Below are 27,845 nucleotides of genomic sequence, written 5' to 3'. Positions count from 1 at the left end.
TTGCTGTCAGGAGAGGACAGAGTTAAAATAAATAGGAAAGACAATGAACAGAGAAGTAGGAGTTTTGAGGAGCGGAAAGGCAAGATCAGAGAATAAACCCTTTCTTATCATTATATTCTCATGTCTCGCCAAAGACACTAACAGTTGGCTTCATCAGAGACAACAGTACCCAGAGAATAAATAAATAGGACTGGTAAATAACACACCACCTTAGAACTCCTCTCCTCCAGAGGGTGAAGCAGGAAGAAAAACCACCTGCAAAACTTACAAGGCTTACTGCACACTGCAGACATCTCAGTCACTCTAACCTACTCTTCTGTCAAAACTTGCTCCTCTGCTTTGTTTCTCTCACCATTTCCAACAGAAACAGGACTGGCCTTGGCCTACACAAGAGTCTTCAAGCAGTGCCTCTCAGATGCTTTAATTGAGCAATTTCAACTTAAGACTCTTGGTTTCTGTTTTTCAGAGATAATGGTCATCAAGGAGCCCATTAAAGGAAATTATGAAAGAGGCAAATTCTGCATTACAGAACTGGTCTGACTGGGAGTCCTGCACTACACTGGTCTTATTGTTACTGTGCTGACCAAGGAGAGGGGATTTTGCTCTGTACAGACTCAAACTCATGAAATCAAGTCAGCACATGGCAGCCTCCAGTGCAAAACTCCAATAAGGACTTGTGTGAAAGAACCTAAAAATCACCTTAAAACACTTAAAATTTTGTTTGTCAAGTACGTAGATACTTTAGTACCTGTAGTACACAAACCTTGGTCCAAATCCAAGCAAATCCATTCACTTACAGCTCTTCTGAAGAGGACACTACTTCAGTGCTATCTCTGCAAGTGGTCAAACCCCATCCCTCACAACACTCTGAGGGAATAGGGGCTGAGGCTGCTGGGTGAGGATAAACCCTCCCAGCCAATGCACAACCTTCAGGTCTTGTTGTCTTAAGCCAGAAATGGGATTTTGATCAATTATTATTAACTTTCCACCTTCAAACTTCTGGGCTTGCCATGTTAACAGAAGCTTTATAGAAGCTAACCTCCAAGAAGAGATAATTCACAATTCTGTCAAGAACAGCTGAACATATATTTTTATGACACAATAATTGGGATTTTATCCAGAAAAGATGATTAATTCAACCACTTGCTGTACAAAAAAATCTGCCCAAACCAAACTGTTTACTTTGTGATCTGAACCATTTAGCACAATCCTCTACAATAAGGAGTGATACACTTTTTTTTTTATATCAACAGTTCTGACATGATATTGTTCTCTAAGTATCTCACTGTTCTACCCTCCTCCACCTTGAAAGCACAACACATCCTTTCAAGTGTCCACTTTGCATTACTTAAAAATGTTCATGGCCTTTATCAGGCACATGTGGCACCCTTGTATACTTCAGAGTTGGTTTCTACTCTGAATACATCTATTCTAATACAAAAATACACACTCATGACAGCTCACAGTATTAACTCATCTTTATTTCTCTAATCTCTAAGCCTACATTATGCTCTCATTTTTCAGCATACATTGTCATCTGATTGTTTCATTTAGGGCAGTAAGGGCTTCTAGAACATGAGGCCTTTATTCATGGATAAGCGTTTTAGAGCACACCGAATTAGCATTACTACTGTGGACATCTGATAGCACAATTTCTAGCTTACCAAAGGAAAAGAATAAAAAATATTTGAGGGACTTTTCCAAGCTCCAAGACTGTGTTTAAGACCAGAATTTACTTACACTCTGCTCCATTCTTTTGAAGACTACAGTTTATCCTAATAAACAGCCTTTATTTTTCTTCAGCTCCCAGGCAAGTAAGTGTCAGTTACACTCTGCACACTCATCTCACAGGCAGAAACTGGCTAAAGCTCAGTCCTTGAGAGCAGGACAGGGGAACATGTCCTTACCTATGCCCACTGCCATGCCCGTGACTGGTCACCTGCACTCACACAATGTAACTCTGGTGGCCTTTCAGACATGCTGCAAGAGAAACCTTCTGATTTCATCATATGGAATTGGCTGAATTTGTACAGAACATGACGGTAGAGCAGCATAATCCCCAAATCGATCAACTAAAAAGCTGTTTGAATGCAACTATGCATCCTCAGTCCGCTAGCTACATGATTTTAAGTTTATTTCAGTTATATTAGCCTTTTATTTGCTAAGTAAGTTTCCGTATGTCCCATTACTTTATTTACACACCTACCACAACAGAGAAATTACTGGCATTACACATTATGTCCAGGCTTCCTGCTCCACATTCTTTACTTCGGAAAACAGTTGTTTTAGAAGTTCTTTAGTTAGAAACAACTAAGTATTTGGTATTAAAAGCTGGAACTCCTAAGAGTTGTTATCCCATAAAAAGAAGTACGCAATTAATACACAGTATTGGGCCATGTCCTTCTTCAAGTTTTAACTCTGGATTTTATTCATTGATTTTTTTTTTCCCGAAATAAAAGCAATATAGGTCATTTCAATAAGTTCTTTGCATGGACCAGAAGCATTGTTCACAACAGAATATTCAGCTTACCAGTACAATTCCCAGGTGATACCATACCCCAGCAAACTCCAGTGTAAAACATTTCTGAGCACAGAATCAACTTCTTGGTCTTTTACTCAAAGAAAGCACCCTGCCCTGCTTTAGAAACACCACCTCAAGTCCCAGCACCTACTTGGAGCATAATTAATATGCCACCCACAACACAGCACCTTGTTGGATCAGCCCTGAAGTCAGACAGAACAGTAACCTCGCATATATCATACAACAGCATGATGTCAGAGTCTTTAAAAATCAATTTTAACATCCAGAAACACTAGTTTACTCTTTTATGCTTAAGGTAAAGTGCTTTTATGTCTAATTTAGCACATTTTCAGTTCCAAGAAAATCAACATAGGACACTCACACTCCCTGAATTTTATTCGATTTAGGAATATGAAGTTATTTTAACACTAAAAAAGACAACATCTTGTAAAAATACACACCCCTGAAGTTGTGAGCATGCCTTATTTTTCCTGAGTTACACAGGCAACATCATCTTGAAAGAGAAGTATGACAAAGCATCTTAACAGAAGATAATCTTACAGCACTGAAGTCTTACGCTAATTTACCTTATGGTTATAATACTTAAATTGCATACAAAAGCTTAAATTAATCTCTGCTGTGTACTTCATTTCCCAAAATTATGGTCAGGAGTTCCTCTAGACATTTGCTGACGGATACAAATCACCAAGAAGTTGAGCACAAACATTTAGAAGGAACTTTAGCACATACTGAAAAGACACGGTACACGGGTTTAGCCCCTGAACTGCACTAGAGATAACATGACACTGAGAATTAAAAAAGAAGCAGAAACCGAGGAGCCGACAGCTAGGGCAAGAGAGAGTAAACAAATTTTAGTAGACAGGAAACCTCTCGGCTTTGGTGGTAAAACCAACTGAAAAATTCTCCCCCGGTTCCAGCAGGAGCGACCGTTGCCACCTCCTCTGCCGCTTGTTTTTATGGTGTCGCTCGCACTCCAGCAGCTCCTGCCCAGATGCATCCCCGGCTCGGCAAACCCCGCTCCCGCGCCGAGGGGAAGCGGCTCCATCCCGCCCAGCCCCGCACCGGCCCGGCCCGGTCCCGCTCCCCACGGACTCCTAGCTCACCCCCGGCCGCCATCCGCCCTGCCCGGCCCCGGGAGCCGTCCGCGGCCCGGCCCGACCACCGCTCTCGGCTCCTACACTCCTTCCAGCCCGCAGCCCGCGGGGACCGGCGGGCGCTGCCGGCGCGGGGCCGCCCGGCCCCCTAACCTCAGCCGCAGCTCTCGGCACCGCCCACACCCCTCACCTCAGCTCTCGGCACTGCCTCAACGCCTCACCTCAGCTGCGGCTCATGGCACTGGCCGGCGCCCCCGGCCCGCTCCTGCCCGCGCCGGGCGGCGGCAGCGGCGGGGAGGCGGCGGCGCCACCAATCCAGGCCCCGCGGGGGGACGGGCCTGCCCGAACCGCCGCAGCGCCGGCCCGAGGGGGCGGGACGGAGCGGGGCGGGCGGGGACGGGGCGGGACGGGGAGAGGGATAGGGATTGAGGGATAGGGGCTGAAGGACCTTCGGATAGCGGGTGCGGGCCTGTTCCTCCGTCGGGCGCGGCCGGTGTTCTAGCGGGCGGTGGTGGTGACGCTCGGAACGGCCCCCGGGGCGAGGAGCCGCTCAGGCCCGTGGCCGGCGCGGGTACGGAGCTCCGGCCGATCCCGGTTCCAGCGGCTCCCAGGCGTGTCGAACCTCCCGCGCCCCGTGCGGGTCGCCCCGATAAGCCGCCGGTTCCAGGAACGGGGCGCTCCGTGCGGGTTTGTGTCACGGGCTCAGTGCAGGGTTCGCCGCTGACATCGCTGAGGGAGCGGCTGCGGCAGGAAATGTGTCCGCGACCAGGCACAGAGAAGCTGGTTGGTATCTAAACATTTCACAAACGGCCAAAAATTATCGGCTACCTAACCAAGAAGGCATTTATCCCAGGAAACGTGCACTGGTAGAGGTCATTTTATTTACCCTTCATATTTCCCAATTTGCAGTACACAGAGAAAAGAAAATTAATTCTCTGTGTCAAAAGGTTGTTTTCTCAATAATGGTCTTATGCAATAAATTACAGCCTTTCTACTGCTTTTACCCTTTACTTAATTGCTCTTGCTTCTGAAGGCAGTTAGTTACGACATTACAACGTTACACCGGGTCAGAGTGATGCTGGCCTTGGCTGCCTATCGTTTCTTTAGCCAATCCTTGGGTTAATTTGGCTGTGCCAATTATCTTCTCTTTAATAATTTCAGTTTTAATTCAAACATAAAGAATCCTGCAAGATCTTTCAGACTATTTCATTCCAGCGTTCAAATTTATGATACCTTATGAGGTGTTAGGACCAAAGTTAATTTATTTACTAACCAACATTTAGTGGGATATGTGAGCAGAATTCAACTGACTCCAAACTAGCCAATGCAAAGAGTTAAGTATAAATTATTAATTTTCAAACCGTTTCCTATCTTATCTGCAGCTGTAGCTGTGCCGAGGTCTGGGGTACTGTTGCTCCAGGCATTATACATATGGTACATAGTAGGGGTTGCAGTCTAGGTCAAAAGTAGATGCAGGTAGCACCCAGACTGCTTTTCTCATTAAATGGCAGCGACAGTTCAGTGCTTGTGGAAACAAATTATCTTTGAGTTCTGTTTTTAAAAGTAGGGTTCCTGCATGGAATGGAAAACCAGAATTACTGAGAGCAGCTGGAATCTGCCAACATCTGCTTCAGTGAAAAATGGCCTCAGCTCACTAAATGGATGGTCAAAGCCTTCAAGCTGTTGGATGTCCAAGCACTAAACTCAGCAGTCTTAAGGCTCCCAGCTGAAGGAACTGAAGGAACCCAGCAAAAGACTGCATTGTGTGAGCATCACTGCATCACCTCAATTTAGCCCTAATTTTTAAATTAAAACGACATTCTGTCTGAAATATAGCTACAAGTGTATTCATCTAGGACACATTTCTGTTCATGGCTGTCCTTGTATATAGACAGACCTTTGAATCATTACACAAAGCTGATGTTAATGTTTCCCAAGTCTGGAGATAAGATAATGGTTGTTTCCTTAACAGCATTTCCCTGCAGGAACAGAGCCTATGGCTGAAACTGTGGCTGACTGGTTGGTTTTGGCTGTGTTAAACTACAATCAACCCACTGGAGTCTCTGAAGCTTTTTCTGCCCTCTCTTTTCATGTAACTTAGGCAACACATGGACTAAAATTCCTGACCTCAAGATAAATATTTTTGCAACTGGAGTTAGGTCCTCAGCAGAGGCTTCTTCCATAGCATGGGATGTGCTGAGCAAAGGCTGGAGGCAGCCACTGGGAAAAACTGGGCACAAGTTGTGTCTGACCAGGGTACCACACTCTGGGCTTCATGAGAATCCTTTTCTAAAGGCAAGTCCCAGTCAGGTGGAAGAGGGGGAAAAGGAAAAATCTCAGAATATGTGAATCATTCAGTGCTGTAAGAGTAAATCCTTTTGTTGGATAATTTGTCTTCCACCTATCCTACAAAAAGACAAAGAGAATAAAGTAATAGTTATTTATTTTTAATATTTCAGTATCCCATGTATAAATAGACAGTCATTCTGAGAAATAGCAGCCTGCAGACTCTAAAAACAGGTATCTGAGGTCAGGAGCTGCTTTTGAAAAGAATTACTTTAATCTTCTGGAATATGTGAGGGAGACACTGAAGTGCCTTTAAAAACAGTGCTTGAGCAGGCTGTAAAATAATAGGTAATATTTCTCCCCCTTAGCTACTGTGAGGCTCAGGTCATTTCTCTGTAATGCCCCCATCAGAATTTCACAGCTCAGGGCAGTTTAAAGCTTCTACTTTTGTGAGAAAAGAACATTACTTGAGCTTTGGGATTCCACATGGTTTTCACAAATCCCATTGCAGTCAGATCCTGGGGAAGACTCAAGAGCTGCAGGATAGCCCTGCTTACAATTTTATGCTGAGAAGCTTTAAGAGGAATGAGGCAGCAGCTGAGCCTGAACGTGTGAATCTTGGCAAACACAGGTTTGTGTGTGAGAACAGCTTTACTGTTGGTTTGGTTGGTTGTTACCAGTGCAACATTAAATGCAATGGAAAGAGGCTTAGCACGGGAAAAAAATCAAACAAGGCTCCAGCTCACCCAGTGTGTACAGAGTGTACAGAGCTCAACAAGGGCTGGCAAGGCTGGGGCTTCCCAGTGCTTCAGCTGGCTCTGATTGTGGGTATGGAGGGGAGTATGAGCTTCCTGAACGGCACATTCCTTCCACAGCACTTGTGTGCCCATCTGCTTGCCAAACACCCCAGTGATAGTGTTCTCAGCACCCCCAAATTCTTTGCCTGCCAATGGCTTCACTGCTATCTTTGGATCTGAATTGCCTAACTTCCAAATTGCCCATCCTGTCCTCCACCCCATCACTTCTCCCCACACTGATCCCAGCCCTGGGCCTGGCTCCTTGCTGGCACAAAGAGGCACAGCCTGGTCATACCCTCCCCAGGGAGCCTCCCCAGCCAGCTCCCCAAGCCTGTCTCCAACTCTGCTTCTCTGTTTCTAAAATTCCCCTAGGAACTGCAGAAATTCTGAGCTCTTGTTGCTTCCTGTGCTAAAGCACATTATTCTGGGGTTTGAGTATTTTTATTGCTGCTTCATTTTTAAAGCTGAGCTGAGGATAGATCACAGAATCAGAGAATCATTAAGGTTGGAAAAGACATCCAAGATTATCAAGTCCAACCTCGATCATCACCTTGTCAACTAGACCAGAGCATTCATAACTCCTCAATTACAAAAGCAGGCGGGTCTCAAATCCAGCTGTAAAACAGAATATCCAAAAGAATGGTGGAGAGAAACAACATTAAAAAATTACAGGAATTTGGTCCTCATTTGCCCTTGTGATCTTCCTATTTTCCTCTTTTTTTTTTTTTTTTTTTGTTATACATGAAATCCCTAATTGTGCTTGGTCTTTGCATATTAAGTGTTTTAATTAATTAATTCTGAGTTAAATATTTTTAAATTGAATGTTAAAATTAACCCATCAGCCCAGGTACAAAAATCAAGTTCCATTATCAGTGTTTTCAACTGTTCAAAGTAGTTTATTAAGAGAGTTGCACCATTCCCAGTTAAAAATTCCCCAGTTAAAAATCCCCAACTTATGCTCCCTTTTCAAACTTCAAACCACCTGTACACCATAAGAGTTATCTTTCCTGTGTTTACTGTATACTTTTACAAGTGTTTTAAGATGTGTTGGATGTATTTTAATATTTTTTAAGTATTATTACTTTGCACCCTAACTCAAAGGCTAACTCCAAACCCCCAGTTTCTAACAACCAGCAGCTATTTTTAGCTCCTTAGCCCTTACCCTGCAGGCAAGCTCCATGGCAACCTGAATTTTAATGAGGGCATTTTACCACCCTTATTTCAACTGATACCACCCCTCTGACAACGACGAGCCATTGGTGGGCTGAGATGATCTGTCAGAGGGAAAGCACCAATCACGTTAAACCGAGGGGGCGGGCTGTGGCGGAGCACAGGCACTAGAAAACAACGAGACAGGTCTCAGGGAGGTGGAGTCCTCTGCAGGCTAGGTGTGGTGGATGTTAGTGCTGGGCGTTAAAAGCCTTACTCCTATTAAGGAGCCTTTAATAATTTTTTTTCCTGACTTTTGGACTAGCCAAAAGTCAGCTCAGCACTGCAAGTCCTTTTTCTCTACCTGAGGTCCGGTGCTGTCCCAGCCAGAAGATCTCAGATCCCTGCACTCCTGGGGCATACCATCTATTGAGCTACAGGATCCCAAATTTTTATATTTTTCTAATTTCTGTAATTTTTCAATTTTTCTGTTTTCAATAAATTATTTTAATTTTTTATTTAACTAAGAGTTGTCTCTTTTCTCACACTTCTTTTTTTTCTAATTTATTTTATTTATTTAAGGCTTCTAGACTGCCAAGTATCTGTGGAGAAACAGCTCTATGAAACTGCTCACATCAAGTCATTGCACTAAGAGAAGACACATTTTCAGAGCCAGAGGAGGTTCCAATGTCCACCCGTCTCTAGCGCAGCCTCTCGTGGCTGCCAGGAGCTCCTGTGGATTCACAGAACTGGCTAAAGCCAGGATGCAGTGGCAAGGCAGCCTGGGTCAGGCAGTTTCAGTGCTGTGAATTTGCACTGGTTTCTCTCAGACCTACAAAACATTCACATGGGTTTGTCTCTCCCTGACGCTGAATCCAGACTGGGGAAATGGCCAGAGCACACCTGCAGTGATGCCACTGATCGCTGGGGAAGGGGCGAGTCCTTGGGCCACCCAGAATAGCCACGTGCCTGCTACCAAAGTCACAGCAAGGTTGTACAAGCTGCTATCTGTATTTCAGTGTACCTGGCAAATGTACAAAATTCTAAAACCTGAAATCTGATCTGCACGTGGTGGAGAAGTCAATACTCCTCCCTCCGCCAAGACCTTTATGAGTTAGGATATTCTGGCTGAGTGCTGGAGCACTCCAGAGTGCAACTGTGGCAAAATCCAAAGCTAGGGGAAGGTTGCAGGATGCAGTGGCACTAAGGCTGCTGTTTGTCTGTGCAGGTATTGCACCACAAGGCCTTGACAATAATGTCAGATGCTACAGACAAATTTCTGTTAATCAGGAAAAGCAAAGGGCAGAATAAACTGTGTGTCCTGACCTTTCAGCTGCCAAATCATGCACCTATTTTAAATCTACAAGTAAATTTAGTTCTGACATTACAGAACAGCTGAAGATACATGTTTAAATCAGGCACATACACTGCATGCACAGGAACATTAACACCAGGCAGCAGCACCCTCCTGCTCCTGCCTGGACAGATGCTATGGTTCTTCACTGACAGGCCTAATTTAATGGTTAGTTAAAGGAAAAGAGCAATTGACTGTAGACTAGAAATGAACATCAGCCGTCAGATCCACAAATTCAAACCAACTGTCAGGAAGTCCATAATGTTTTTTGGGGGGAGAAGGAGAACATATGGTCAGGTCATCTTTGGTGATTTTATTGCCCCTTGTCTTCAAAGGGAAAGTCAAAAAAATTAATCTGAATTAATGACTCCTGTGACTTGAAAGTTACATGTGTCCTGCTTGAGTTGTGTTACTCAGAGTTAAAGTGGCCTTCATTTGATTTAGCTTTCTTCATTTTCCAAGTGAAGTACACTAAATCAGATTAATGCCACTTAATTCTGAATATGAGTATCTGCATAGATCTTAATAGAATTTAACTAATCTACTTTAAAATATAATTCAGCTCAGGTTTCCTGAGTGTCCCCTTCAAGGAAAGACTCACATCAATAGACTTAATGGGAATTGTTCCTCGATTGTGCTGGCGTGAGATCAAAATTTCACTATCATAAAAATAGCCACATCTTACTCAGATGTATTTGTTCTGAGAGCATTAACACCCGACCCAGAGCTGAATGTATACCTTCTGAAACGGAATCAGAAATGGCAGCATGAAGTGAACTCTTAGTTACAAAAGAGAGATAAAACCCTGACTTTGGTTTCTTCAGCTGAGATGGAGAAGGAGCATAGGTAGGTGGTCAGGGTCATTTCCATGTTCTGAAGGTGTAAACAATGTGTATTGTTTTCATAAGGCTGATATAATTTAGGCTGTTGTGCAGTTCTAGACAGTGTAATTTCAAACCTGGATGTTGCTAGAACCTTTATTTACATGAACTTCAAGGAGGTGTGAGGAACTGCTATCTCTATGACAGTAACTTGTAACCTTCCACTGAGCAGTAGGATCCTTGTGGCCCATATCTGCACATCATCTTTTTCCAGCTGAGCTTTGCTGGGGATGCTGGGCTTAAACAATGAAAACATGAAGGTGCAGTACACCCCCGAACAAACAAGAGCACAGCTTTGAAAGCAAACACAGGATTGGTGTTTTCCAAGGTTAAAGAACTGCCTCTGACAGAGCACTCAGTGCCTGTCCAGTCACACAAAATGACCATAGTCAATCCTTCCCTGCTCTCGCTACAGCAGTGGCAGCTCCATTCTGGCCCATTTCTCCAACGGATTCTGACCCAGCCTCCAAAGCCAAATGTTCCCAGTGCCTCCCCAACTGGATTCTTGTTCTGGACTTCACATTCTCCTTTAGCATTTTAGGAGGAAGATCTCAGCAGAGAGAAATATTAAATAACATCTCACTATGCTAATTATTCAGATGGCTAAATAAGGAACCTGTGCTGCTTAGGATGTCTATTCTAGGCAATGAAAAGGGACAGGTTCCAAACAGGACTCTCAGTGGCAGTATTGGAGAGCAGAGCAGCCTCTTAGCTCAGACAGGCCAGGTAGGCATCTTGTGAGGCACTGAGAATATTCTGCTCACCTTCCCTGTGTAATTTTCATGACCTGATGCATAATCCAGTCTCCAAACCTGCCCGGGTGCCCTGACCTTTCTGTCCAGCTCCTATAGCCACCCTCTATTGCCACCTCCTGTAAACAAGCATCACACTGGGGAGGGCAGCATCTGGCTCCATGTGACCTTGGGGTTTTCTGAAAGTGCCATTAAATCTTTCAATTAAATATTGCTCAGTAATCTATCCAACTGGATAGATAGTAATCTATCTAGAATTCCTGATTCAAAATTTCAAGTGCTGATGGATAATGTAATATGTTTTCCACATAAATCCAATGAGATATACTAAGGAATCTGAGAGGTACATGCAGAGTCTGTGCTGGAATAAAAAGTAAACTAAACACAGTCTAAGCTTTTAGAACATCAAATCCAACTTCCAGACAATATTAAAACCTTCCAGATTTGAGTGAGACTCACCAGTCAGTGCTGCCTTCCGCTGCATTTAGACAGAGAATTAATCTTGATATTCAAAGCCCTCCAAAACCTGCATGTTTTAAAAATAGCAACATTTATTTCTTTTGAAGTATGGGCTTGCTACAGCTATTTAGGAAACTTTTACTGAAGTCAGATGGATCTTGAACCTCCCCTGGGGATGGTTTAGATGTCAGTGTTCATCCATTAACAGATTGGAAACTGTCCAGGGCAATATTGCAAGAAAACACACCATGTCCAGGCTTTCTTCCGGTTTCTTCCTCTGTTAAACAGGACTCTCTGGGCAATTCTCTACAGATAAATCCAAGGTTAAATATGATAAATAGGGCAAGGAATGAGAGGAATTCAAATGGGTATTTGCAATGCATCCTGCTCGTTGGTCAACAGGGTATTTCTCTCTAGTCAGAAGGGGAGTATAGAGTAAAAACACTTGGGCAGTGAGAACCTCATCCTGCCCCAATTCCTGCTCCTTGTCACTGACAATAAGTGTGCAAAGGTCTTACTCTCCATCAGCACAATGCCACATGCTGGGTGTGTAACCCCAGTTCTACCCAGACACAGAGTTCAGGCAAAAGCTTATGACACCCAGACAGGTTTAATGTTGCCTTTCACTGGGTATTCTTTTGTATAAGAAACAACCGAGCTCTCATACACAAGCAGGCAGTTGAAAGAGGAGCAGCCACCCCAAGAAAGAAGGCAGAAGGGCAAATCTGGAGGAGAAGCTGGTACGCTCAGGGTTTCTGCCAGCTGAAAAATGTTGGCTTGGAAGATGCGGGGAGGAGGGCAGTGCTTGGAGTGACAGGGTGCTCCCAGCTCCTACGGGAGCAGCCTTCTCTCCAAACCAGGCAGAACCAGATGAATCCTACAAGAATGACCTTGAGAATAAAAACGTGCTTCTGGATAAGTGCTGGCTAAAAGGATTGAAATTGCATGCAGAGAAAGAGAATATTGTCTGATTCCTCTGATTTTAGAGGAAACAGAATTTTGTACTTTCTTTGTAAATAAAAGGGCTGCATTAAAGTGCCTGTGTGATCAATTTCCCCTGCTATTAGAAACAATCTGCTAGGGCACAGAACCTTTTAAGTGCTTTGGTCAAAGATGGGACATAAAAGCTCCATTCATTTCCTCATGGAAAGGCAGCAACTTCATCCCTTTGACTGCAAGTGCACAGAGCTTGAAAAGCCAAGGATGCATGAAAGGGACATGTGCTGGGGACATGATGATGCTGACACTCCTCTGCCCTCAGCCTCATCTTTCACTGACAGAAGTACAAAGCAGGTGTAAAGCAGCTTTGTGATTTGTGCTTTGTGAAAAGCACCAAGTGATTTTGTATCAGTGAAATGATTCTAGAAGACAAAGCAATCAGGGACATACAGCCCTCTCCATGTTTGTATACAATGAAGAAAACACAGATGTGACCTTTGTCAGCAGTCAGTGCACTCATTAGAGTGTCAGAGATAATAATTCTTACACATGAAAATCTGACCTATATATGCTACAAAAGAGGAAAAGGCAACAATTTACTTAAGTCTCTATTATACTGTTAATGATTATAAGCTGAAAAACTAGACCATAATGCAGGAAACTTGTAATTAAAAAGCATCAATTATCCTTTTCTCCTTGCAGGGGACATTAGTCAGGTTCGCTCTCCACAGTCCCATTGGGAATACAGATAGACATGTGATTCATTCTGGAACAGTCAGAAAGGAAGCAACTCAGTGGGAAAAGATCAGCTTCAAGGAAAAAAAAAAAAAGGAAAAGGAAATAATAGTTAAAGACACCCCTTTCGGTGTTTCTTGTTTGACAAAGCACAGGTGTATGTCATGTTTCTAACAGACCAGCCCTTGCCTCCCTCCAGCCATGACTAAACTGGATTTCTGCAGTGTACACAATGTTTTGAGGCTCCAGGGGTGAGCCAGCTAATACCTTCACTCACGCTGAACATACCATCCTTCTACAGAGACCAACTGGTCCCCAGGCTCCCTGGGAAGGACGTGAATCTCTCTTCAGAAGGCTGCAAATTTCCCCTCTCTGCTGCCTGAAGGTTCCTGACTCCCAGCCAGAGTGGAAAGATCATCTGAAGGCTGTTTCAGGCTCAGCATTCACAGGAACCAGTTTTTCAACAGTGCCAATGTGTGCTGTAGGTCCATTTAGAGTGCTTCTTGCAGCCCTGAGAAAGTGCCTAGAAAATGTGATCCATCACTTTCGGACACCCTTGGATTTTTGTGATTCCAGCTCTGCCATGGATCACACTGCAGAATCACAGCTCACCTCCAGCCACCCCTGAGCTTTTGCCTCCTGCAGCCACTGCAGCTCTCAGCATTCCTAATAAGAATGTCTTGCTCTTTAAAACTCCTGTTCTTTTAATCAGCATGAAGTTGAAACACAAATATTTTAAAAACTCAAACAGTAAAAAAATCAAATCTAAGCTTTGCATTATGGGAGACTGTGAGATGTTCATCATGCTTTAAATAATTCAAAAGGAATCTATATTTCCTATTGACAATCTCATGTTAATTTAATAACCTGTGTGGCTGTAATTTTCATTAATTGAGTTACACTCTGACCACATCATAATAGACTTGACAATTTTTTCTCCTATTACATTCTCACAGCCTATTATCAAGCAGGGATGCCAAGTTCACCCCTTCCAGGAATACCATGATTCAGCCCACTTAAGACAAAGCTCTCATCTTTTCCCCATCTTTGTCAGCTTCTCTGTCCCCTCTGCTCCCGGGGACAGACCAGCAGCCCTCTTTATTACTGCCTTGGATTCACTTGTCCCCACACAAGGCAGAGTTTCCTAAGCTGATTAGAGCTTGAACCACTCCAGAAGGGTCCCACTGCGAGACAGGCTGGGAGGGTGGTGAGAGCCCCAGGTAGCTCAGGAGTTTGGTCAGGTTAATTCCATGAGGACAGCACTCACTCAGAGCTCTGAGCAGCACAAGTTCTCAGGAAAGACTCTTCTGCCCTTGCAGTGCTGTCTCATCGATTTGCAAAGTGAAACTGTGTCGGTCACACTGGAGACTTGGCTCTGCCTCTAGTTAAAAAATGAATAAACAACAAGGCAGTGCAGAGGGTTTAAAGACAAGCTCTCCCTACGCAGAGATGACTGCTTTGTGGAAACAGGTGATTTCAGCAGTCACAGCTCCTCTGCGAGGACTCAACAGGGCTTGGATTATGCTAGCCAAATAACAGTGTAAGAGGATGTTCTCTTTTGAAGCACACATTTCCAGGCTGGTGCATCACACAGGCCTCTTGGTGCCTCAGGACTCCACATCCCCGTCCAGGACCGATACACTGGGAGCAGCAGAAATGAATCTGGATCAGTGGTGCCATTACCTGCAACAGGGCTTTTTGTTAACATATGTATTTTCTGCTTCTCCTAGTGGGCACCTGACAATGATAAACACAGGAATGTTTGGTACGAGCCACCTCCACAGTGCTGATTCTGTCACAGCACATTCCCCAGAGCATCACCAACACAATGAAGTGTGGAGCTGTTAAGGTGACTGACTGGACTGATGTGTTGTTTCTTCCCAAACCTTCCACAGTCTGGAGGATTTTTCTCGACCAGGCCTACTCACTCCCCTCTGTCTTTCATCTTTTAACTTTCTTTGTTCACTGTAATGAGCCTTCATTCCAAGATCTCCTTTGATCTCCTGAGTAAAACATTAAAACAAAAAGACAACTACAGAAAAATCAGGGCAGTAACCAGAGGACAATGAACTGTCAGACTGGTCACTTCTGGTTTACGTTCAGTGAAAAAATTGTTACATTTTTTGTCATTGCCCCAAAGAAGACCCTCATTTCATCTCCCACTTACACTTTCAGGATTACACAGAAATATATTGCTAGTCTATTCATTTCAGAGGCAGAATCCATCTTTACTATGACTAACAGTTTAGTTGTGGAATTTCTCTTCAAACAATACCTGTTTGATCTGAATTCCCCTTAACCATGGGAATGTGGTCCAAACAGTGTGAGGTCCATTTCTAATGATCACCATTAGAGCTTTACACACAGTCCAGATCCAGGTTGACAGGGGCAGTGCCTGAGAGCCTTTGCAGTGTTTGCTTTGTCCTTTTCTGCTTTGTGCTCAATCTTTCATTTCAGCTTCATGTTCTTACTCTGTTTGTCATCAGACTTTGCAGTGACTCCCTTCCCGAGAAAACGGTGATTTCTTTTGCTATTACATTTAAAATTTAACTACAGTGTTTATTTCCTGCAATGGTGAGATTTTTTTCAGCCTTCCCACTCAACCTGTTTGTGGCTGGTGAGAAAATAAATTACCTATATAAATATAAATGCTCACATTTAGCTGAAACCTCCCATGCAAGCTACATTCTCATGACTGCTCAACTCTCTAATGGGAGCACTTGTGATTTAGAGTGGAACATTTCAAAGCTTGAAGGCAATAAGTCCCACTTTTTATGATTCTTTAGACATGTCAAATTGCTTATTACCTCCCAAATAACGGCAGAAGTGATGTTTATTCTGCTTTCACCTATTCAGAAAGGCCTTGAAATTCTAACCAACAAAATGTCCTAGATTTTAAATCTGTACTGATAATTTATTGTTTTCAGTTTGATTTCTAGTTTAATTGATGGGGTTCCTTTTTCTATTTGATACCTCTGTTTTTCTTAAATTCTGTTTCTTTTCCCTGTGCCTGCCTTCTCCCTTGCACTAGATGGGCTGTACTCAGTCTGACAGCATCATCTCCCCTGCCCCCAAAAGCTGGGGCTCAAGAGAGTTCAATGATGAACTGCAGCACGAAGAACTTGAAGGCAACCAAGCTCACAAATCAGCAGGTGGAACAACACCGCAGAAAAGTAAATGAATGCTGAGGTTTATTAGGAACTGCCAAAGCAGTGCCCCAGCATTAACAAAGAATTCACTACCCTGTGGGAGAGGGGAAGAAGCCATGGTGGGCAACTTTACACTGCATTTAGGACACTGTTCTTTAAGAGTGGCGGAGGTCGGGAAGAGGCGGGTGAGCGCTGCAGGAACAAAAAATTCCCCCGGCTCAATTTATTGTTCGATGTGACAGAGTAGGGCAGGGAGCCAGCCCGGTGCTGTCCCCCTGCAGTGCCCCTGGAGGCCACCAGGGGTCAGCCCGGGACCGGCCGCAGCTCCGGGACCCCGCGGGCGGCACCGGCCCCGCCCGGCCCCGCGGATCCGCCGCGGAACGCGCACGGAAACCCGCGTTACACCGGCAAACACGCGGTGCCGCTTGGCTGGGAAGGGAAGAGGAAAATAACAGTGCAGAGGAGGAGGGGACTTGATTCAAGCATTTCTGTGTGTCACCCCTAAAGCCTCTGCTCGGCAATAGGAGAAATATTCCAAAGTTACCCCCAATTGGGGGTGGGTACGGCTCCTCCCGAACATGCTGAGTGGAAGCAGGATGCAGGGGAGCTGCTCGCATAGGGAATGCCACAAGGGACCTGGGCATGTGCCATCCCAATGGAATTTCCCCAACAAGGAATGCCACAAGAGACCTGGGATTTTGACATCCCGATGGAACTGCCTGGACAAGGCCTGGCAAAAGGGACCTGGGCATGTGACATCCCTTTAAGTAAATATTTACCAACACACCTCATTTTCTATTTGCTGAGCTCAACTTGGTAACAACACAGAAATCTCTTTTTTTGTTGTTTTTTTTTTTTTTTTTAAATAATTGAGCTCCAAGCTGAGCTTTGATTTGTTCAGTAACAGATTCAAGACTTATTTCCCAACTATTTCCAGTGGGATAATGAGGCTTTTTTGGCACATGCTCATATCAGGCCTTCTTGTGTAGCTGTTTACTCATGGGCCCATTTACCTTGTCTTCACTGGCAACATCTGCTGATCTATTGTCCCATACTCTGAAATACTTTCCTTATCTGCAAGACAAAACAGAAGGGCTCAAAGCAGTGCACAGCACTCTGAGAAATAGACAGTTCACATGTTTCAGTAGGGCAAACAACTTGTGTTAGACTAAATCCAAAATAATTTAGGATTATTCCAGACAAGAGACAAGCTGAAAGAGAGCAACAAACTCTTCCACTGCTGCTCCATCATGCCCAGATGATAACTCTGAAGACTTCCCAAGTCCCAGTTTTTTCCCAAGCTTTGCCAAAAACTAAGAAGGGTTTGTGGAGGAACTTTTACCTTTGTAATTTAGTAAAAGACTTAATGTGAATGCAAGCACTCCCCCACTCGCTTCTTAAAGCAATTTAGTGCATCTACCTGCTGTTAAATGGGTTCATGACTCCAGATCTAAGTGCCTGGAATCTGTTGCAGAGAAGGCATCTATCTCCCAAATTCAAATCCATATGATGGATCTGTGGCTCATCACAAATAAAAAACTTCACAGGCATTCATTGCAACATGAATGTGCAAAATCCAGTGCAAAGTTCAATTCAGAGTTTTCTTTATTAAAATACCTTTTCACATTCCTTATACTAATGCATTTGCATGGACACTCATGGGATGCTGAAAGAACATTTGTCAACAGAAGAGTGCTATGAAGTCAGTCAGTTGCGACAGGCTCATGATACAAACAACGTTTGCACAGGGAACAATAAATTAGAGATATTAATCAGTAACTGGAGCTGGAAATTTTAAACATTTGGAATGGAGGATATAAACCCCTTTTGTGTTTCTTGCTGGTTTTGCATCTTTGATGCAATGCGTAAAGCAGTAATTATATATGTATATACAAACCCATGGCTTCTTTTTCACTATTTTCTAATTAAAATGAGAACCTTCTTACCCGTAGCCCAGGTGTTGTAGGAATTTAATCTGCAGTAAGAAAAGGAGAGCAACTGCAGTGTCAAAGGCCAGCTGGTTAAGGGGTTGGGGACAGTATTTTTTCTCTTTTGTTTAGTGTTTTGTTTAGATAAACATGGGCTGCAGGATTAGATCTGTGTCCAAACTGGATCCATGTTAGTGGTTTATCATATTACAGAGAAAAAGGATAGGCATGGAATTCCATACTGGACAAACTGAGCAAAAGTACAACTTCAGATCTCTCCTAAAATCAAAGGAGTAAGGATTGTATATAACAGGATTTTCAGGTACAAACTCATTGACCTGGGTATATTATATCCGCTCAATGAAGACTTATCATAGAATCATCCAAAGTAACTGTGACAGACAATCATTTCTTGAAGAACCATCACATCAAATTAACCAACAAGCATCAGAACTTTTAAAGGGGAAAAGCAATTTAGCAAAGAATAAAGACTGTTTGTGCCTCTGATAGAAGCACTTGGTAAAGTTTGAACTTCTGAACAGTCATTCAAGTTTTTAGGGAGCCCAGAGCTCACACTTCCCTCAGGCCCTCCCTGCAGTGTCACACCTCTGTGGGTTATAACTGAGCTGGCTCCAAGTCTGGTAGCAGTCCAGCTGCTGCAGCACAGGGAGCTCAGCACAATCTGCAAGATCATGTCATCCATGGCTAGTCAGGCTGTGCTGAGCTCTGTTCTGCCACAGTAGTGTCACTGATAACCAACTTAGCAAGTTTAAAGCAAGCTTAGATATTTCTATGTCCTACTGGTATCACCATAGTTGCTGCATTGTAGAAATGTACTTCCTCAGCTGTAGCTCCCCCTTTGTTTCCTTAGAGCATGATGAATTGGAGGCAAAAAAGGCAAAATTGCATTAGCAGGAGAAATTGCAGATGAGAACCTGGGTCAGTGGTTTTAAGAGCCACTTTCCTATGAGAATTTTTATTCGTAATTTTTTTCCATTAAATGCTTTAGGAACATCTCTATTGTTCCTCCTAAGGAAATAAGCTTTGAAAAGACAAGTCTGGCAAACTCATAAGTAACTGCTGCAAAGCCTTTGAAACATTTGCAACGTCTTCCATCTTGGCTTGTTTTCTCCCAGCTGATCTTTGAGGTGACTGTTCTAGGTAGCATCAGGATGCCCATATATTCTCTGTTGGCAAAAAGAGCAAAAGACAAAAAGCCAAGGTGTGAGTATAACTGTGCCCCTACCCTCTGTCCTGTAACACATTCCTTAGAACCCTCCACAGTGAGCTAATAAATACTCACTGTTCTCTGGGGAGATATTAGTATTATCTTCATCAGATAGAAAAAGAAGTAAAACAGTGGGAGATTTAGAGTAACAATTACGAGCTAGACCACAAAACTGTTAATCACCAACATCTGTAAGTGGGTGCTTACTGATAAAAGTTGGATTTTTAAGGGAACTGCTGGCACATAACACATCTGGAAGTCAGATCCCTTATTTACTAGGAGATATTCAGCTGCCACAGTCAGACCCCAGCTTCAGTCCCAGGAGAATGAAAACCTTTCTCTAAGGGCTGGGATCTCACAGGGAGCATCTGACTTCTGGACACCATGTTCCTGCAAGAGCCGTGCCAGAGGTGATCTCCAGCACACAGCAGGGCCACAATCCTGGCACTGGGAAGCACAGAAGGCAGATGGAGCAGTCCTCTACACCAGCCAATGGGAACAGGCAGAGAGAGATCCCAAACTTCATTGTTTTTACATTATGTGACAGAAAAAAATTCTGCCCACTGGGGATTCACAACTGTCAAGTCTTTCCTGACATTGGTTGCCAAAGTCTCCCCCCAACAAATTTCTGCTCAGGGTACATGGTGGCCTCTAGCCTAACAGTTTAGTCTGTCAGCACCGAGGCGCCTAATTCTTTTTGTGGACTTACCCCCAAAGGATTTGCCCCATGAGTCAGAGGAATTCCTGGTTTATAATTCAGTGTTTATTTCAGAGTATCACCTTCTTTTTCATATCCTGACTGCCTGAAATCCACCCCCCCCCCAATTTAAATGGACACATCCTTCATCTTCCTTTCCTGTCTGAAATTACTGTGCCATGTTACTGTGCACGGTTAAACACAGACCAGGTGCCCCTTTGGAGCTGGGAACGTGAATTCCTTTAATACTGAGAAAATACTTTTGGGATCACTTAAGTAAGATGAGAAGGTAGCTGAATAACACCTAGACATTCCTCCAAAGAGCTGTAAATTGTACAAGTTTCTGTCTCAGAGGGCACATGCTGAGGTTGGACAAATAGGCAGCTAGAAGTACATGATGTCCTCACGTACTGCCAGTCCTCCTGAACCCCTAGGACAGAACCAAACAAACAAATACACAGAGACATCTAGGAGGTAGCAGGAGAGGAGGAGATATGAAGTCAGAACGTGCTGAGGTAAATTTGACACAATACCAATTAGTGTTTGGCGAAGTGGCTATCTCATTGTTAAGATATTTCCTTCAATATGTTTTCAGAAACTGGAACCATTAAATAACTTAGAAAGATTGCCAGCTCTGATTTCAGGAAGGAAACCTCCTCCCAGTTCCTCTCTAAATAATTCATTTCTTTTGCAAATACTTCCTATGGATGGCATTTAAGATACCAATTTCTGAAACAGAGGAGATGGAGGGAAGCAACCCCTGACATAAAACTTAAGGTTCCTTTCTAAATGGCCTAAAAGTCTAAGACATTCAAGTTCAAGGTACTCTGGACTGCAAATCAGTCACAACCTGTACTGCAGCTGGACCTACAACTATATAAATAGTTTGAGTAATTCAAATTTTGACTGATAATTTTTCTAACGCACCACCTTTCTTGACATAATACAAACACTTTCAATGCACCTCTGTCAGTACACAGTGTTTACTAAAAGCCTGAACTCAGTTTTGTGATGGTCTCTCAGTGAAGAAGAAGCAAAGTTCCTAAGTTTCCCTGCTGGATTATATTTATTCCGAGAGAAGCTATGTAGGGGCAAATACACAAAAGCAGGACTAGCAACCATTAAAATGATTTGCTACATCTTCCTTCTCCGCAGTGCAGTTTTCTGTTCTGCCTGTGACGTCTGGAAGAGCAATGCAGAACTGAGTGTTAACAGGCTTTATGTGAGTGGTGGGACCCGTGTTACTGGAATTTAGGGAGTTGAAACAACATCAGGATCTGATGAGTCTCCACCACATTACTGAAATAAAAAGGCTGCGTATCCTCCCTGAAAACAGAGCTTTTCGCAAAACACTCCTCTCTGCTGTGGTCCTTTGTCTCACACGTCTGGAACATCTATTACTTCCTAAGCAGAGTCAAATTCTACAAGTTTTTTGACAGGCCACTCCAGCTAAGTGATCCATCTGGCATTCTATGTGATTTAGATGCCAGCTGACAAGCTGGACTCCTGAAGGTCCCCTTCCACTCACAAAGTAAGGGAGCAGCAGATCAAATGCAACTTCACCTCTGAGCCAAGCACTTAATTTGGATATCAAGAAGCAGAACAGCTGAGGAGGAAGTTTAAGCCACTTGATCACATTATAAGGAGCATTTTCCTTTTTAAGAGTAGGATCAACATCTCCTCATTTGGACCAAACCTCTGAGATACATCACAGTTAAGCATGTGTGAAAACAAGCTACTGAAAAAAACCAGTTGTGAGAAAATAATGATAAAAAGCACCTTAGTAGCGCTCTGCCTCTTCTGTGCTCATCTGTGTGGCCTATAAAGTGTTGAGAGGCAAACAGAGGTAATGGAAAATCTATAAAGAAATTCATCTGTCCAGTCCAATTTTAGGTCACTTATTTGGAGAGTTCAAAAGAGGGATGGTGCTGCTTTTTGTCACAGGCTTTATTGGGAACAGAAGTGGGAATTTAAGAAGCAGAAGACAAGGCTCTGTTCTTTTGCTATGTCCTTTAAAGCACAAATAATTTGAAAAAGGGAATAGTTACTATGTTAATACATGAACAGTATACCTAAGGAGGGGACAATGTCTCAGACAGGAACTGAATAAAGCAACTTCTAGGAAAACTCAAGCAAGATGTGCCAGTGTTGTAAAACTGACTTTTCTCTGGGATGTTTCTGAAAATGAGATTAGTTTTACAGAATAACAAGTTTTATTACCCTTCTGCTGTTAACACAAAAGTAATAAAAGAAACACAAAAAAACCACTGCCCTCAGCTGACACTTTTTTTTCCTTGGGTCTGACATTACTTCATAGATGTCTGGTTTAGCAAGCTTTAATAGCCCAATTAATTATGAAAGTGATTCACATAGGGTGGTCAGTGTACTGACTTTCTATTATACTTCCATGGAGAGCTATTTTACTCTTTTTTGGCCACAGGAAAACAAAAAAATCTTCATGTCCATTAGAAATTATGTAGGCTGTGGATAAAAGAAGACAAAACTTCCTCCCTGAACTTACACTTCATGTCTGTCACAGCCACCCTTGACCATTTCTTCTTTTGTGTCGGACAGGGACAAACTTTCTTCTGCCTAACTCTCCAAGATATGCCTGGCATAACCCAGGGAAGGCTTCAGCTCAACATATTTTTAGATAATTGAGAGCAAAGAATAAAAACAAACCTTTAAACTAAGAGAGACAATGACACTATAAACCCTCCTGGCCTGTGTTAATAAGAGTCTGTTTATTGTAACACAATCCGTGACCTTCAGTGCACTGCCAGTGTCTGTAAATAATACAATGGGCTGCCTGTGTATCCCATGGGGATGGGAGTGCTGATGGAGCCTTTCAAAACTCAAATGGATGCCATAAGCTGACGTAGACTGTGCTATTGTGATTCTTATTTATGAGTCTCTCCTTTTTTTCTTTTTAAGTACAAGCTCCGAAGCCACAAAGTGGGTGGCAGAAAAAACAACCTATCTGCTTAGTCTGAGTTGGATTTGATAGCTTATCTAACATTCATAAAAGTACTCCTGAAATGTGAGTTCCCTGCCTCTCAGATCTCCTGAGAGCAGAGTAACAGCTCATTCAACATATTTCTTCTATTAAAAAAAATTCCATATTTTGTCACTGGCTTCTTAGCACTAAGAAGCTGTTCACCACCTATAGAACCTTCACAAAACTCCACATTTTTTAGCTGAGATCCTCCATATACGGATGGTACTATTCCCACTTCTTGGTTAGAACAATGTAGCTGTGACCCAGCAATGACCCAGCTTTGTACACTGCAATAAAAACTATTTGCCTTCAAAATTTCTTACAAGGTCTCAGTTTAGTGCCAGCACTTGGAGTCATCCCACCTGCTCTACCAGTCGATGAACACAAACCCAGGAGGAAACAGTCACAGACAGTGAATAAAAGGGACTCACTGAACTTTGGGCTGATCACCATTCCTGCTTGGTTCAACTGCTCACACCTTAGGAAGGAGCTCACCTCTCTGGTCATTTCAGTCACAGGGTGAGTGTGTGAACAGACACATCCCAAGCAGATTCACTGGCACTGAACAGCCTGGAGACTGACACATGGGACTGGAACAGCAGCTCTGTCCCCAGTGATACATTTACCAGTTTAGCAGTTTTCCTGTGCAAATCTCCAGTGCCTCAGGTCCCTCAGGAACAGCAGCCATCCCTCACCTTGTGCCATCCTGCCAGCATTTTTGGCACAGATCCAAAGCTGTTCAGGTGCTCAACACGAATAATGAGCAGATCATTATTTCTGCACCAGCACCACCAAACTCCAGCCCCTTCCACAGACGTCTAAAACTGACCATTCCATAAATATAGGTTTGAAAGCCTCATTCATGAAAATACTTACAAAGGGACTGTCCCATATCTGTCCTGCAAATGTCCTGAGCAACAAATAAACCATATCAGCACTTGAACACCATCTCACCAGATACACAATCATCTCAACTCATGTCACTATCTTTAACTGCATAAAATGTATACTTACAGAATGCCTGTTTTCCACAGAATCTGCAAAATAAAATACAACGTATAAATTATGAAGTGGCACCTTGCAGAGTGACCAGTTTTATGTTCCAGAAAATACAGGTTTAGGTATTTCAGCCTTTTTGTTCACTTTGCAATGGTGTAAAATTCCTACCTACATCTAAGGTTAAAGCTCTGGACTTTAAGGAGTATCCAAGTTCTAGTTTAATCCAAGTACAGGGGTGAGACCAGACATTTCAAAGACCACACTGAACAGGACCTGTTTGGCAGCTTTCCTGATCATGGGTTAGAGCAGAAGTCTCTACTGAGGGCACAGTCTGTTACTGGACAAAAGAGAGTCTTCGTTTTAGAGGCAAGTTCTCATCAGCATTTTACTTCCTAATCCAGTTCCTAGCCAGGAAAATAATGTATTGCAGAAATCCAGTAGAGGATACAATTTTCAGGGCTAAATAACATCTTGCAAAGACACCTGACATTTTATTAAAAAAAAGTTGCTTGCTCCCAATGAAAAACCTGTGGGCCAGCAAGCTCTTTCTTTTTAGGGTCAGTGAACTTTCAAATTGGATCATAGGCTTTTTTCAAAAAAAGTGGATTTAGCTATTCAGAAATGTCACAGAATACATTCAAATACCAAAACATAAATATTTCTTTCCCCTCTGAAAGTAACTCCAGTTTTAGGTGGGCAATTCAAGTCTTGTTAAAAGTGTTCGTCTATATGTTCTATTGAGATATTTCACATGACAAAAGTAACTGCTGAATCTTGAAGGGCATTTTCTTGGAAAGTGTATCAGATTCACTGGAGAGAGGCTGTGTGAAGGAAATTCATCTTATGTTCAAAACAAAGGGGTTGGATTGGGGGTCTAGGTTAATCTTCCCAGTAATTTTTTTATAAATGGGGGTTAGTTTCTGAATCTATGTTTTTTCTAATTATGTATTTTTTAAATATCAAAATAAAAAATCATCTTCCATAGGCAGAACACTTACGTAAATTTTGAAAAGTTCCTGAAATCACTAAATGAAGGATATTATGCAGAGTACTACTACCATTATTAGACCCTAATAAAAGTATTTTAGAAAATCCCTTGTCAGCCAGCAGAAGTAACAAGGAAACTGAACACAGGTGAAGGTCTCTGGCACAGTACATTCTGAATATTCTACCCAGAACTTTTAGCCTAAGCAAAGGATTAAAAACTGAGGTGACTACAGCACTTGACACTAGTGCATGAACTCAATTTCAGTATAAAATTGATCTCAGTGTTTGGCAAGATTGATTCACATATGTTTAGACATTAGGAAACAAAATAAGAAGTAACATGGAACACACACAAAAGCTTTTCTGTGTCCTGAAAGCCAACAGAATTGAACAAAACCACTGCTGACCCAGTGCTACATCAAAGCTTGGCTTTAAGTGGACAAAAACATACATAAGGTTTATGAAGTGAGGCATTAACAAGCTGTCGTTTAGTCTCTGTCACAATGTATTGTTCTCAGAGGAAGGAGGAAATGAGAAATTTTGTGTAAATTCCAGACTTCAAACAATGGGATGTTGGCTACCCAAAGCTCCGAGGTCACAGTGACAGCTTATCCCATCTCCTTGTTACCTGTCACCCACATCCAGAACAGTGGGGGTTTCTAGCTGAGTGTCACAGCTCTGCCAGGAAATGTCACACTGTGTCCTGGGTAGTACTGCTGCAAGGCAGGGTGATTTTTACCCAGTACCACTCAGGGGAGCCAGCAGGTAGCCACTAGTAAAAAGCACAATGATACAGTGCTTTTGCTGATTCTTTGTTATGTCATCTTTGTTATGTCAATCTTTTCACAATCTTTTTATTTCATTCTTGTTAAAAAAAAAAAAAAAAAAAGAGGTGGTTTTACTTTTTTCCTGGTTTTACTGAAGAACAGAGAGATTTTTCATAATACCTGGCTTTCTCTTACTGCCAAAAATGGAGAAATGAGAAATGTTGGATTCTAGACACACAGAAGAATTGTCAAGCTTCTGTAGCAGGGCAAAAAACAAGCTCCATGTTTTGTAAAAGGAATCAGAGCTGAAGGTCTGATACTGGTGATTTCTAAAATATTCCCAAGTCTAAAAAACTAGGTGGTTTTATGGTCTTGTGATGGATCTAAACTCTTGCTATTGCTTCCAGTTGATGGGATTTTAAATTCAAAGAACACATTTTTACAAAGGAGTATATATAGCAGGAACTTAAGACACTGTCATCCCCACCTGCTCTACCATTTCTTGTTGCTAGAGGTTACGGAGAGGAGAAAATGTGCCAAAACAGCTGCAATTGTCAACCCACCTCCAACCCACCTCCAGCCCTGGTGAAAGCCAATGTGTCAGAATGAACCGAAGGTGCTGAACTGCAGACACACACAACATTCTGCCAAGCCCTTTACTGGATGGAGCCGTAGCTTCCATCAGGGAATCTTGGCAGGCAGCTTGGGAACAGCTCTGACACGGGGCATGCACGTAATCCAGCTCTGTATCAAAGGTTCAAGCAAAAAGCTCCCTGCATATTTGTGCCTTACTGAAACCATGTGGCATTGCCTGATCTTTAGCTGAAGCTATTGTAAGCATTTGGCTCTGGAATCAATGTCTCACAGATCCAGGCTTTAGTCTAGAATATGTCTAGAAACCTAAAGATCCAAAGAGTTTTTATATTGGAGAGGGGACAAGTTATTTGCATGGGTTTGGACTGCTTGCAACTATCATGTGCTCGTAATACCTGAGTTCTGAACAACGCAAGGAATCCCCAGACCCTGTGAGTTCTTTCTATGCTGGAAAAGGAATCAGTGGGAAATTCTGGCTAAGATGTAGGTGTTAAGCTTGAGGCTCAGTAGCAGGAAAGTATTTGAGCAGATATCCTGATTGCTAGAGCTGATTTCAAATAGGTTTGTTCCAAACCTCTGAATGCAATGGGGATTTCTCATGCCTCCTTCCACTGGGATATATTTATTTTTCCATAGTACACTGTTGGTTGCTGTAGGACTTTTAGAATTTCCTGTCTCACTGCTGCAATTGTTTCCAAGTGACCAATTCATTTTTCCAGACTTAGCAGCATAAAGGCTGGCTCTGCATTTTGTTTGCTGGATTTCCAGTTTCCTAATAAGAAATCGGGAATTGTTATCTTGCAATGATGATGAGCTCAGTCCAGTGCACATAAGATCAGTGCAGAGACTGTCACTGGCTTCTGTGAGCTTTGGGTCTGACACACAGCAAAGACAGAGTTCATTGAAGGACCAAGAATGTACCAGTAACATCATCTTCAACAGGAAGTGTCCTGGGAAAACATAAGGAAATCTGTGAGCTGGAGTTGGTTCTAGTTCTCAGCAACACGAACAGGACTGTGCTACCGCGAGAACTGGGATCAATGCTGAGGGAAGGGCTGGAGCTGAGATAAAGAACCAGCATGGAGATACTTGGGCTTCCTGCCCCTACTGCCTCTTGGGAAGATGAAAGGTGTGATGGAAATAAATCATGCCTGAACGAGCCTCCACCCAGGCAGCTAAACTCATGTGTGACACATCCTGACCCTCCCTCAGGAAGAGCTGCCAGCCTGGACTGCTGGACTCAGCACAGGCAAGGGAGGCAGCAGGGTCACAGCCATTTTATCACTCTTGGCAGTCTGTTGATTTAGAAAATTGCCTGTTTTGCTTAAGTTTTGGACTATAGCACTTCTTTCTGAACAAAAAACAGCAACTTTGGGACTGGGCTGGATATTCCTGACTCATAATATACTTTGGCCTTTTCACAGAGAAACCAGAGAAAGCAGAATTTTAAGGAAATTAGTTCATCCTGGTAAGCCTGAAGGACTTTTAGACAAAGGTGTTACTGACCTGA

General features: G+C 43.0%; 2 protein-coding genes and 1 long non-coding RNA gene across 21 annotated transcripts in view; 1 reads left to right on the top strand and 2 right to left on the bottom strand.

The window, feature by feature from the left end:
- Nucleotides 1-3,941, bottom strand: part of TEX2 (testis expressed 2) — a 44,742-nt gene extending 40,801 nt beyond the window's left edge. The window contains exon 1 of one of the 4 annotated variants that reach the window (XM_069032996.1): nt 3,858-3,941. Coding sequence is in view for 1 of the 4 variants with exons in the window: in XM_069032993.1 (XP_068889094.1) it covers nt 3,646-3,658 (13 nt within the window). In the remaining 3 variants the exon portion in view is untranslated. Of the gene's footprint in view, nt 1-3,645; nt 3,754-3,826 lie in introns of those variants that run through there. The other 3 variants (XM_069032998.1, XM_069032995.1, XM_069032993.1) reach the window with 3 other exon arrangements.
- Nucleotides 3,942-4,073: 132 nt separating this feature from the next.
- Nucleotides 4,074-8,391, top strand: LOC138120296 (uncharacterized). Of its 2 annotated transcripts, none has more exons than XR_011155817.1 (2): nt 4,074-4,419; nt 5,204-8,391. It is a non-coding gene; the product is annotated as an uncharacterized lncRNA (long non-coding RNA). The 2 variants fall into 2 exon arrangements; XR_011155818.1 differs by having other exon boundaries at nt 5,201-8,391.
- Nucleotides 5,962-27,845, bottom strand: part of PECAM1 (platelet and endothelial cell adhesion molecule 1) — a 43,542-nt gene continuing 21,658 nt past the window's right edge. For 4 of the 15 annotated variants that reach the window (XM_069032824.1, XM_069032827.1, XM_069032830.1 and 1 more), the window contains 3 exons: nt 24,003-24,025; nt 23,865-23,898; nt 19,175-19,252 (listed from right to left, as the gene is read on the bottom strand). In XM_069032824.1, coding sequence (XP_068888925.1) covers nt 19,251-19,252; nt 23,865-23,898; nt 24,003-24,025 — 59 coding nt within the window. In that variant the 3' untranslated portion in view covers nt 19,175-19,250. Of the gene's footprint in view, nt 6,043-17,150; nt 17,212-19,136; nt 19,253-23,864; nt 23,899-24,002; nt 24,026-25,007; nt 27,286-27,845 lie in introns of those variants that run through there. The other 11 variants (XM_069032826.1, XM_069032829.1, XM_069032834.1 and 8 more) reach the window with 7 other exon arrangements.

The sequence above is a fragment of the Aphelocoma coerulescens genome, chromosome 18 (genome assembly GCF_041296385.1).
Source record: "Aphelocoma coerulescens isolate FSJ_1873_10779 chromosome 18, UR_Acoe_1.0, whole genome shotgun sequence".
Lineage (NCBI taxonomy): Eukaryota > Metazoa > Chordata > Aves > Passeriformes > Corvidae > Aphelocoma > Aphelocoma coerulescens.
Note: the sequence above shows the minus strand (reverse complement) of the source record. Positions and strands in the feature narration are given on the sequence as shown.